The sequence below is a fragment of the Pygocentrus nattereri genome, chromosome 25 (genome assembly GCF_015220715.1).
Source record: "Pygocentrus nattereri isolate fPygNat1 chromosome 25, fPygNat1.pri, whole genome shotgun sequence".
Taxonomy (NCBI): domain Eukaryota; kingdom Metazoa; phylum Chordata; class Actinopteri; order Characiformes; family Serrasalmidae; genus Pygocentrus; species Pygocentrus nattereri.
The window spans coordinates 27,839,196-27,852,394 of record NC_051235.1 but is presented as its reverse complement, the minus strand read 5'-3'; the positions used below and the strand labels follow the sequence as shown (position 1 = coordinate 27,852,394).

Here is a 13,199-nt window from a genome sequence, read left to right as displayed (position 1 = left end):
TTTTTTATGAGTAAACATATAATGTTTACTCTTTAAATCCTTAGGCCCAGTCCCATTTCTTATTTTTACCCCTATCCCTTGTTTTCGAGTGTTACTTTGCCCCTTGGAACTGAGTTAGAAGGGGTAGCGGTTGAAATCTTCCCCCTTTGAAACGGGACCCTCAAATAAAAAGAGCATCACTTCATTAACAGCTACTGGTGCTGCTCTGTAGGCGACCCTGCCCGTCTGCAGGGACAGCAGAGGAGGGGAAAGTTCAGCTCCTCACTGCTGGGCTGTAGTTACATTTAGGGCATCATATGCCTTCAAAGAGGCGGGCAATTATTCATTATCACCCCCCCCCAATTCTTCACTGATATGAAGATGGAGTCAGATATTCACCAGCTTCTCGTTCCAGTCTTCCAGTTCCACCAAACCATGCAGCAGATACATTCTGGTGCTTCGGTACGGCTCAAGTACTGCTGGACTATTTAAGATGGAATGGGCAGTTTAGCAAGCTACTAGCGGTTTTTATGCCTGTTAAACAAGGAAAGGACCATAATACACTGAAACGACATTAAACTAAGATAGTACTGTGGTTATTGTAGTTTTTAACGGAGGAAATTCTCACATTTGTGGGTTTCTTTGGTCTCTTTTGCTCCATCTTGCCGTTTTTTCTGTTTTTCTCATAACACTGTTTGGAGTGAGTCTCTGAAAATCCTCCGTTTGGAGGGTCGTGTAGCCCCAACACTTCGCCCTACCCCTTTATCTCAACAAGAATCAGTACACCCCACCCCTAAATGTAAATGAGCGCACAAAACGAAGGGCTAATGGCTCAGTGGTAGGGGCAAGGGGTGAAAATGAGATTGGGTCACACTTCAATACCTCGCTCTCATATTACATAACTTACGCATCAGATTCACAGCAGTTACTGAGTAGTTCATAGAAGCAACTGGTTCATTCTTAATAGCTACTGAATGAGTATATAGCCAGTAGTTACTGAATAATTGATTGTAGTTACTGAATCATTCATAATAGTTACTGAATAAAAGGTCTTAATAATGGAATAATAAGTCTGCAGTTTAAAGGGTTAAAGATGTGGAGGAGGAGGAGGAGGAGGAAAGTGCCTGAAACGGTGCGTAGGTGATGTTTTAGTTATAGTCCTTCCACTCGTTCTGATTTTTATATATCTTTTTGTTCTAAATGACAAGGGATAAACCAGTCATTTCAAAAGCTGCTCAAGATACTAACTAGAGCACAATAGCTACAGTCATACATGCTGATTGCTGACTCATGTAATGATTCAATCCGATTTAGTACTTTCACAGCCTCTGAATAGCCTTCTTCCGACTTTTACACACACACACACACACACACACACACACACACACACACACACACACACACACACACACACAGCTGGGAAACTCTCACACGCTCCGGTCTCTGCTCCTTCAGCAGCTCTAAATGAGGAATGACATGGAGGCTGTTGGTGAAGCCACACGGCCGCAGCTATTAGCCTCTCCGATTTATTTGTGTTTGTGGCTTGGATTCCGCTGCTTCTATCCCTCATCAGTTCATCCTGAAGGAGCTAAAGGAATGTAAAAATGCAGCCCGGCTCTCTGCAGGAGTGTGTGAAGTGCTGGGAGTCAGCCGGCTTCAAAACGCGTGCCTGCAGCCCTTGGCTGACTCCCCCGTGAGGTTTGCAAAGGCTCATGGGAATTCTTTTGGAAGCCTTGGCTGGGCCTCAGTGCTGGGTTTGCATGTGTTGACCGTTTTCCTGGGCAATTCCTGATTTAGCCCGTAAACATCTAGAGTTATTGAGTTAAATTATATAATTATTTAAATAAAAGGACTGAATCCTTACTCAGTTACATAGTTATGTAATAAAATACATCTCTTATCTGATCCTTTAATGTGTTTTTTTTTTTTTTATTTGCTTTGATGTTTTGATGTCAATGCAATAAAATGCGTTTGCATTTGTAATCCTGTAGGGTTAAATGTTATGTTCAGTGTTAATCCAGGTGTATTACTGGTTTCTACATTATATTATGTATCAGCACCGGCAGATATTGTAACAAGTGATGAGCGCTACGTACTACGCCTATGTTTTCATCACTATACAGTCCTCTGTGTCTTCACAGGTAGCTCATGGGATACGCTGGCGAGGCACATCGGTATGTCCAGGTATGTATATAATATAATTCCCTACCAGGATACAGGGAATTCTAGTAGTAGCTTAGCCCCCATTCACACCTGGCATTAACAGATGTCTCGGGTGATCCCGTCAAAAGTACAACGCTTGGTTCCCTCGTTACTTCAGACACATTTGGTTCTCAAACTTGCGTGGAACTCTATTGAGAGGTACAATTGGTTGCCATAGAAAGGTGTACATCAATATTAAAAATGACAGTATTTCAAAATGATGATGTCTAATCTATATTCCACGTCAGAAGGGAGAAATAAACATATTTTAGAGGGGTCACACATTGGTAGCGAGGAAGCTGACTGATAGAGTGTGCTCCCAGAAAGAGGGGAAAAATCAGAGCCAGGAAAAACCTCAGGAAAAACTTGGCTAAGCCAAATCGCTACACTCCAAAACACCACAGAACCGATTTGATATCACCTTTCTGTCACCCTAACACCAGTCACTCGACTTTTGCTCTCTCAGATATTAGTTTATATCATCTACGCTTGTTCCAGCACAGCAGCAGTCAGTCAGAATCAGAGCTTTACTGTGGTGTGGGGCACAGTTTCGCTTTGTAGCCCACTCGCTAAGCTAACGTTAAGTTAGCCGATCAGGCTGCAGATGCCAACACAACAGGTTTCATTTCGCCTTTCTGTCAGTTCAGTTGCTCTGCATTCCCGCAGATTTGGGTCATTGTCCTCTAATCTTGTGTCAGCGCTTCAGTCAACCAGAATCCAACATGTTCTGTGGTGAGCAGAGCTGTTATCATGCTGGCTAAGCTAATGCTAGCTACTCTAGTTGGCAGCACTGTAAAACATTTAGCAGTTGTTAGATAGATGGTTTGACGTTTATTGATTGATGGCTTGAAAATCACGCCCTGTGTCCGCTTATTTGGTGACCATGTAACAGAAATAATGAAGGCGAGAGTACACCAGCAATAATAAGTGCAAAACCAGTAATACCATATTTTGCAGTGATATTTGGAAACAGTCTGAAGGTATGAGAGCATTGAATTAAGCATTGTTTGCACTATATTGTGCTGCACTTATATATTATATTTTATTGTATTGCACTGTGTATTGTAGTTTACTGTATTGTATTGTATTGAATGGAGTTCTGTGCTCAACTCTGTTCCTTTTTTCCTGGTATCTACAGTGACTTTTGTTTCTAGCCGTATCTGAGCTCAGGACTGTCTTTCTCTCTAACTTGTTGGTACCTAGCAAAGACACTTTCTCTCGACAGACAAAGCACTTCTTGTAAGTCGCTCTGGATAAGAGCGTCTGCTAAATGCTGTAAATGTAAATATAAATGTATGAAACAGGTAAATGCCGCCCGACCCTATTGGGAGGGAGAAATCTTGCACACTACTCGACAGTAAACACACCACAGTTCGCAGACTACAGCCAACCAGAAGACCACAGAGTCGGTCAGACTGAGAATCGAGGCTAAAATGAGGCTAAAAGTTGTGTAACTTTGGCTTTAGAGCTGCAATAAAACTCTACAGAGGAATCAGCTGGAGACAAACTAATTCAGTCAGTCAGTTGGACACTGCTACTGCAGACACTGCTACTGCAGACATTTCGCCATACCCTTTCTCTCTCCACCTCTCCACCCTCAAAATTAGTGCTTCTTTGTAACTTTTGGCCTTTAGTGTACAGTGTGCAGTACAGTTTTGAATGACTGGTTGCGATGGTGCCCCCTGCAGGCTGCCCCTGGATAAGCCCTGGACAGTGGTGCGGCTCCTGGCCCCTGACCTGGGCATCTTCATCATCTCTCTGATCACCATGGTGCTGTGTAACCGCTTGGTGAAGAGCAGAGAGGAGGGGACCACAGCCCATAGCTCCACCCTGAACCAGGAGGTGAGTGGAACTGATTTTGATGACTTTGTTTATGGGAAAAAATCGCACGAAGTAAATGTGAGCTAAGCAATGGAGTGTTGTGTTTAGTATTTAAAAATTATGCTTTACTGAAATTGGGCATTTGGTGGCGGTAAGTCTCAGTATTGCGATGTATCTGGGACTTAATGCTTGCTAGCTTTGTCCCAAGTCTGGCCCCCTAAAGGGAAATTCTGCGCCACTTGTCACCAAATGTTAAGCAGGAAAATAAGAAAGGCTGGCGTACATTAGAGATGATATACAATATATGAAACAACACCTCTGCATACCTTTCTTTTTCATACTTTGCCGCTCCCGTGCTCAGGCTAGTAGCCCATGTAGTTCATGTGCAGGGTTGTCTGCGTCTGTGTAGCTGCAGTCTAGCAGCCTCGGGGGGAAGATGGAATGGAACCATCACGTCACAGAGAGTTTAGTAGATATTTTTCAGCTCGAGTGCAGTTTGAAGCTGTGACAGCATCAATATTTTACCACCGCTCTGTCAGCAGTCATAAACCCTGAAGACACATTCACATGGCATCCCGAGCCTCAAAGTGCCGCTTTGTTTTCATTCTGGGCCACGACTGCACGCACACTTTCATGTGCATTCACTGAAGAGAGAGGATCCCAGAGAAAGAACAGAGATGAGAAAATGGAAAACTAGGTAGAGGATCGGTTCACCTAAACTGCAGTTTAATCTCACCCGTTGTTGTTTCCTCTGTCTTTGAGTGCAGGAGATGAACACTAAGCTGAGTGTCCCCAAGTTTTTCATAAGGAAGCTCCAATATGGAATATCTAGGCCAGTAATGGTCACCTTGTTGAGCATTAAATGATCATCTTACTTTTTTGCAGTTTAAAGAGCCCATATTATGAATATTTTACTTCCTTCTTTGACACAAGTTTGATGTTGTATATAAACCAGGGGTTGGAAGCAAGCAGTTCCAGAGCCACATACAGCTCTTTTTCTGCCCTCTTGCAGCAGAATTAGATTTTTTAGTAAAAGTAAAATAATCCTGTTTGGCAGTAAAATAAAGCTCTGCTCATTATTCTGTTTTAACAAATAAATGGTCTTAAACGTTGGAGTTAATGTGTTGGCACTCAGACTAGCAACGCAGATAACAATCTCACCAAGCTAGTAGCTAACGAAAAGGTAAAGAGAGAGATTTAAGACGAACCGTGATAATTTGGAGATGAATGGACATTTATAATCCATCCAGCTGGTTTCCTGATTCCTTTTAATCTGCAACAAAAAACTGTCAAACACTAAAAAGTCACAAAACTGAAGTCATTCACCAGCTTCTCCTGCCTGCTGAACGATTTAAGGTGGAACAGAAAAATTCAAACAAGAACCTGGCGAATGAGAAGCGACTTCAGTGTCGTAAAAATCGAATATTGAGGATTTTTTTTACAAGAAACGTTTGGAAAGGTTTCCTGCTGGAGATATGAGAAAAGCAGCTATAGCTGAGCTAAAGATTAAAGTAGAATAAAGTAAGTCTGTGTTTTCGTTAATTTATTTTTAGGCTACAGTAACACAGTAGCACATACTCAGATTTACATACATATTTATAGCCAAAATGGTAAAATCATAAAATGTTGCGGCTCCCGAGGCGGTTTGATTTTTCCTGAAAGGAGAAAAAATGTTCTTAATATGTTTTGTTGCCGATCCCGATATAAACATTGCTAAAGGTTCAGAGCGTGCCGTTAACTTCTCGCTCCATAAAGTCCGTATGTGGACATTAAGCAGACAAAAACAACCCATTTTGAATGAATTGTTTTTGTGATGTCAGAAAAACCTGTGCATTTGCATAAATCTGTCTATTCAGCCTTCAGCAGTTTAGCCCCGCCCATGCATGCTTTAGGTAAAAGGTTTAAGGAGTGTTTCAGCCCAGACTACTTTTTGAGGCACAGTACAGGCCAGCCAGTCAGAACAGAGCTCATTTATGTTTATCATTTTTTAAAGGCACAGTAACAAACAGCCTGTTTATATAAGAGAAGCCGGAAAATGGTTCTGTAAAATGAATTTTGAATGTTTTTGTCCATAATTCTGACCCAAATGTCTAAGTTGTCTAATAAAGTAAAGAAAATGAAAATTGGACCAATTATACAGGACATAACCATGACCGGTAAATTACATGTGACATTTATTGTAAATACGCCAAGTTATCAGTTATGATTATGTGCAGTAATTGCAAAATTGGACCAGTTACAGTAATACAGCTTTATGGTGTATAGGCTGATGAGAGACGCCTGCACGCCTCTGCGTTTACTTTTTCTTCTGATGACGCTATACTCGGGGACGTGTCACAAATACGCTTCAGTAGAATGTGGTCACTTTTATCCTGTTCCTGGGCTGCTGCATCCCACACTCTCAGTCTGCAGGAACACCGAGATCCTGCTGGAAGGCTTCGTTCTGCCGAGTGAGTTTGAGCAGACGCGCAGGCGTTCGATTTCCCATTCAGACTTGAAGTGTGTGGAGAGCCCTCACTCTTCCTCTTTTCTTCTCCTTGGCATCACTTCTGAAGAAACGGCAGATAAAGAAAGAGAGAAAACAGCAACGTGCTTATTCCAGTCTCATCTCTGCTGTCTAAGCACTTCTTCAAGTCCGGTTGTAGTCTCTAAAGTCTGGACAGTGTTAGATAGATGAATTACAGTGCGGTGGTGTTGTTTTACACATTCATACAGAGTTTTCTGAGGTCAGGGTGAGCGCACCGCAAACTAATGTGGGGTAAAACGTGATTTTGTTGATTAAACAGGTCAGAGTAGAATGTATTTGTTTATCTTGTCTGACTCCCATAGCATCATCTGTGAATTTTAACTGCCGTCAGAAAGACTTCTCTCCAGATTCGCCCTGAAGGCTGCTTTTCTACCACTGAAGCACTTTTTTCGGCATAATCTTTTGTGTACAAGACACATGATATGAGAATCACCCTTCTGGTGCCAGTAACATAGCAGTTTTATAAACAACTCACAGTGAGAGCTATCCAGGCTAGAGTGCAGTTTCCACATGGTGGGATTAGTTGTAGTGCAGTGTTGCAAACAAGCCTCCAAGTCAATGCAGTGAAAAATAGTGGACACCCACCCCTGAGTAAGGTCATAGCAGTTCATTATTTTGGACGATTTTATGCATGTATGCATAATATAGTTGTAATGTAAATAAAATATGTTTACATTTGATCATTCTGATATTTGATCTTCCACTCTGTGGTTGGGATAGTGTAGTGGTTAACACCTCTGCCTTCTACACTGTAGACTGGGGTTCAATCCCCACCTGGGCAAACACCCTACACTACACCAATAAGAGTCCTTGGGCAAGACTCCCAACAACGCCTTGGCCTACCTGTGTAAAATGATCAAATTGTAAGTCGCTCTGGATAAGAGCGTCAACCAAATGCCATAAATGTAAATGTAAATGGTCAAAAAAAGAATTGTCCACAGTTAACACAGTCTCTCTTCACTAAACAGTTATTTTGATTAGTTTATTTTATGCATATTTATATTCATCCAACTCATCCAGGTCAAACAATATAGAACTGTATTGAATTAATTTTGTTCGCATAGATCTGGCCCCTCAGTAGCAGCAGTTTTAATGTGGAATAGGAAAGCTAGATGGCTAGCTACCGAGACGTTAGTAGCCCTAACACTTCACCCTGCCTCTCTATCTGCTGGAGTTTTTAAACACTGTGTCCACTCACTGTCCACTCTATTAGACACTCCTACCTTGTCAGTCCACCTTGTAGGTGTGAAGTCAGAGACGACAGCTCATCTGCTGCTGCACAGTTTGTGTTGGTCATCCTCTGGTCCTTCATCAGTGGTCACAGGACGCTGCCCACAGGACGCTGTTGTCTGGATATGTTTGGTTGGTAGACTATTCTCAGTCCAGCAGCGACACTGAGGTGTTTAAAAATTCCAGCGGCACTGCTGTGTCTGATCCACTCAGACCAGCGCAACACACACTAACACACCACCACCACCTCAGTGTTACTGCAGTGCTGAGAAATAATACCTGCTCTGTGAGGGTCCATGGGGGTCCTGACCACTGAAGAACAGGGTAACAGAGTATCAGAGAAACAGATGGACTACAGTCTGTAACTGTAGAACTACAAAGGGCAGCTATACAGTAAGTGGAGCTGATAAAATGGACAGTGAGTGTAGAAACAAGGAGGTGCTCATGATGTTCTGCCTGATCAGTGTATGTTTATGGTATGGTCCTTATGAGTTTACAGGTTACGAGGGGTTAAAGTTCTAGCGTGTTCTGCAGCAGGCTTTTGTTGGCGTTCTCTTGTTTTCAGTTCAGCAGTGAAGAAGTGAGAGAGGGGGACTCCCCTGGCTGACTCATACTCACACACTCACGTATATATACGCACCACGTGCACATTCATTCCACTGCACAACAGGGTCAGAATCCAAAATATCCTACACAAGTGCAGCACTGCAGTAATATATGCTATGCTTTTTTCATTTTACAGGCTTGTGCAGAAAGTTCAGACTTGCTGCTTGCGTTTTTTTTTTTTTTTATGTTCTTGCCCTCACTTTCTTTTCTTCTTTTCCTTCGCACCCTTCATTCCATCTGCTGCACCGCTGCCCGGCGCCCAACAACTTCCTACTGCCGCTGCCAAGGCAACCGAGTCAACAAACAAAGCCGCCCTGATGTGTGTCAGCACAGAAAAATAGAAACGTTATTAGATCAATTAGCAACGGAGGCCCAAGAGCTTTACAAGCCATTTGTGCCCAACATGCTGAAATCAGCCAACAACAGAAACACTTTCAACACTGTTGTAAACGTTTGCTGGTTTAGATAAATGTTTGTATGCTTAGCTGTAGGCCCTCCTCTCTCCTCTCCTCTCCACACGGATGCAGCAGAGCGAGGAAATAAGCAACACTGGTGCTGTAAAACACCCCAAAAGTGTTGATTATATGGGCACTGCGCTCATGTGTTTTCTGGTGTGGTTGGGAGTGTCCGGCTATTCCAACAATGCAGCATTCACACACTTACTGGCCTGCAGCTCCACCACTGGCCACGGGATTCTCACACTTTCGCCTACAGCACATGCATACTGCATGCATCGTTTATGACAACAGAGTTAACCCTTTATCTAGAGGTATGTCCGATATTCCACTAGGCTATTTAAATGTCATTTACATAATTGCATGAAAAGGAGATTGCACTGTTTTTTCAAATTTTCTGAGATTTTGTAGTAGAAACCAGGTCTCACCATGTCTGCAACACAAATATAGCCTTTTTATTTGCAATGCAGAACCATTGTAATGCAGAACCTACAGTTTTTGTATGTAATAATAATAAAAATGTCTTTATTTATAGAGCACTTTTCATTCAGTCGCAGCTAAAAGTGCTTTATAGGCTGGAGATAATGTAATACAGTAATAGACAAAATGATAACAGATCAAGTTAAGGAGACAAACTAAAGCGAAATAGGATTTTAATTGAACGCTAAGTGTAAAAGATTAGTTTTTCATGTTTTTTTTTTTTTTTTTAAAGTGAGCACTGAGCTATACTGTCTAATAAGAGGTGAATTGAGTTTGGCTCTAAAACATTCTATCAGAGGGATCATGTAATTATGGCAGGTAATTAAAAGCAAGAAGGTTTAACATATCAAAAATCAAATCCAATCTTTCAGCATTGAACCTGAAAATTTGTGTATTGTTACTCTCCTGGTTGTCTTACTCGATGACAGTGGTGGACAGTAACTAAGTAAATGTAATTCATTTCTGTACTTAAGTCATTTTTTTGTGTATCTGTATGAATTTCTTCAAATTGGGCAACTTTTTAAATGATCTTACTTTTAAAGTCAGATATCTGACTTTTTCCTCCTACATTTTGAGAAATCTGTCGTTCCTTCTGGTAAGAAGGAAAGAAGGGCAAAGCCAGAGCACCAATCAGGGCCCAGCGGTCACTTTGTTTAGAGCTGGTTTTGACCTGTTGGTCATACCGACCCAGTGCAGCACGCGGTTCAACGTCAGCGCAGCAGCGTAAAACTTTGAGAGAGTCTGTTCAACATAAATGATGAACTAACCTTCAGAGTAATTAATGACGTTCTATTAAAAGACTGGTTTACCAAGAGAGACGCTGCAGGACTTTCACCTGAAATGAGTTCATGAAGCCAGTCTGGTTATAAAAATGATAACAGGACCAGATCAGAGCCAGAATTACTCTTTTAGTACTTTTACTTGCTACGCATACAAGGAATTTGGTTTTGGTTAAAGCTCACAGTGCCCAGTATCAGACAGACATTCACATATAGCGAGTAAGATAAAATAAATATAAAATATAACAAAATAAAATAAAACATGCATTCCTACCATCACTCACTCAGATGCACACACACACACACACACACACACACACACACAGTCGTACCGGTAACGTTTACACTGTGCAAAGTATGGGTCTGAAGTTAAAGTGCTGAGTGCAGCAGCAGTTAAAGTGTGTATAGTGACAGAGAAAGGGGTCAGTGAGGTCACAGTCAGATAGGTGGGATAGTATGGCAGGTGAGAAAGATGCTAGAATAAACAGTGGTTTGAGATGGAAGTTCCAGAGTGCTTTTACTCAAGTGGAGGTCTAAAGGGAGGAACTTCTACTTTTAATGGAGGAATATTTTACCTTGGGTGTCTCTGCTTTAACTCAAGTGCATGGTTTGTGTACTTCGTCCACCACAGCTCAATGAATTACGTACATGCTCAGTGTTCTAGTTTGCTTTCATGTCAGACAACATCAAAGACATGGCAAAAATGTATAGGTGCCATTGATGAATAGTAATATTCACACTGGTGGCAGATTTCTCTGCTTGTTTCAGTAAACCTCTAGTGAATAATAGTTCATATAAAATGTGCATGCTTTCACTGTCACTAGCAATAATTGACATTAACTGGCAACAAAGCAGTTGCAAAGCATTGTATTGCTGCTGTCGTATCGTACGCCTGGTATCTCCATTTTTGTCCATTTTTTAGTTTGTGACATAATTTGAAAATGCCTGCTGCTTTTTATGTTATGTGTAGATTTCGTGATGAATGGGCCAAAAGAAACAGCCCAAAATGACTTAGAAAAAAGTCTGGTTGCATTGACTTACATTAAAACTAACGTCTGTTCTCTTCAGCAGAGATATGTAACTAAAGCAGTGCCCGCTGTGGCCTGCACTGCAGGTGATGCTTGGCCCACCACATTAAACGAGCCTCACAGCCTCTGTGTATTTGTGTTGTAACAGAGGAAAAGCCGTCTCAGAGAGAGAGCCTCTATTTGGGCTTTGATGTGGTCAGGACGACCTGCAGGGCGTAATGGTGTTCGGCTGGGAGAGCAGGACGCTGAGGCTGCTCACGCTGGTTCACTGCCTCTCCGCATTACTGAAGAATAGACCAGCCTGAATACCTTATACAACAAAGCAGTTACTGCAGAGGTGGCATTTTGTCGCTGTCAGAGGAAAACCTTGTGGTGGTAACTTTAAAGAAAAGAAACCTTCTCAGCTTTGAAAGTAGATTAAGGTGAAGAGATTGTATATGAAATTTCACTCATCCAACTTTCTGCAGAGTCAATCACTACAGACCTCCAAAGTTCATGTGGCCTTCAGATCAGCTCAAGAACAGCGTAGAGAGCTTCATGGAATGGGTTTCCATGGCCGAGCAGCTGCATCCAAGCGTTACATCACCAAGTGCAATGCAAAGCGTGGAATGCTGTGGTGTGAAGCGCCACCACTGGACTCTAGAGCAGTGGAGACGTGTTCTCTGGAGTGACCAATCACGCTTCTCCATCTGATAGTCCGATGGATGAGTCTGGGTTTGGTGGTTGCCAGGAGAACAGTACTTGTCTGACTGCATTGTGCCAAGTGTAAAGTTTGGTGGAGGGGGGATTATGGTGTGGGGTTGTTTTTCAGGAGTTGGGCTCGGCCCCTTCCTGTTCCAACATGACCGCGCTCCAGTGCACAAAGCAGGTCCATAAAGACATGGATGAGCGAGTTTGGTGTGAAAGAACTTGACTGGCCTGCACAGAGTCCTGACCTCAACCCGACAGAACACCTTTGGGCTGAATTAGAGCGGAGACTGTGAGGCCTTCTCGTCCAACATCAGTGTCTGACCTCCCAAATGCCCTTCTGGAAGAACGTCCAAAAATTCCCATAAACACACTCCTAACCCTTATGGAAAGCCTTCCCAGAAGAGTTAATAATAAATAATAATAATAAATTACATTTATATAGCGCCTTTCACAAACCCAAGGTCGCTTCACATAGCATGGGGAGGAAAAAAAACACAAATTATGCAGAGGAGGAGGAAGACAAATGTGTATTAAACAGAAAAGTCTTTAAGTCAGATTTAAAAGAGGAAAGAGAAGAAAGAAAGAGAAGAGTTGAAGCTGTTATAGCTGCAAAGGGCGGGCCAACATATTAAACCCTATGGATTAAGAATGGGACATCACTTAAATTTCTCAAATCAAAGGGATGAAGAGAGATTGGAAAGTATACAAATGAATTATTATTATTATTATTATTATGCATGTAAACTAAAATAAAATGTTGTTAGTGGACTAATGTGACCCTTTAAAACAAGCCCACACTTCAATTTATACACCAATCAGTCATAATATTTGAAACCACCTCCTTGTTTCTACACTTGTCGGTTTTCTCAGCTCCACTATATAGGTGCACTTTGTAGTTATACAGTACTTATACAGTACTTATTAGCCCCCCTTTACCCTGACGTGGTGGTGGTGTTAGTGTGTTGCACTGGTCTGAGTGGATCAGACACAGCAGTGCTGCTGGAGTTTTTAAACACCTCAGTGTCACTGCTGGACTGAGAACCAAAAATATCCAGCCAACAGTGTCCTGTGGACAGCGTCCTGTGACCACTGATGAAGGACCAGAGGATCACCAACACAAACTGTGCAGCAGCACATGAGCTACAGTCTCTTTACATCTACAAGGTGGGCCAACAAGGCAGGTGTGTCCAATACAGTGGACAGTGAGTGGACACAGTGTTTAAAAAAGTCCAGCAGCACTGCTGGGTCTGATCCATGCAGACCAGCACAACCCACACTAACATGTCAGGTGCACTGTCACCTGCTCTGTGGCGGTCCTATAGTAGCCATTAATGCTGTCCAGAAGAAATGTGTGGTCAGTAATCGGTGAGAGGAGTGCTGGATCATTTAGACTCTGTGGAGA

General features: G+C 42.3%; 1 protein-coding gene across 4 annotated transcripts in view; it reads left to right on the top strand.

Annotated features, from left to right (window-relative positions):
* The window catches only part of piezo1 (piezo-type mechanosensitive ion channel component 1), a 180,532-nt gene that overhangs the window by 85,032 nt on the left and 82,301 nt on the right, over nt 1-13,199 (top strand). For all 4 annotated transcript variants that reach the window (XM_037534600.1, XM_037534599.1, XM_037534598.1 and 1 more), the window contains 2 exons: nt 2,121-2,163; nt 3,870-4,023. In XM_037534600.1, the coding sequence (XP_037390497.1) occupies nt 2,121-2,163; nt 3,870-4,023 (197 nt within the window). The remainder of the gene's footprint in view (nt 1-2,120; nt 2,164-3,869; nt 4,024-13,199) is intronic.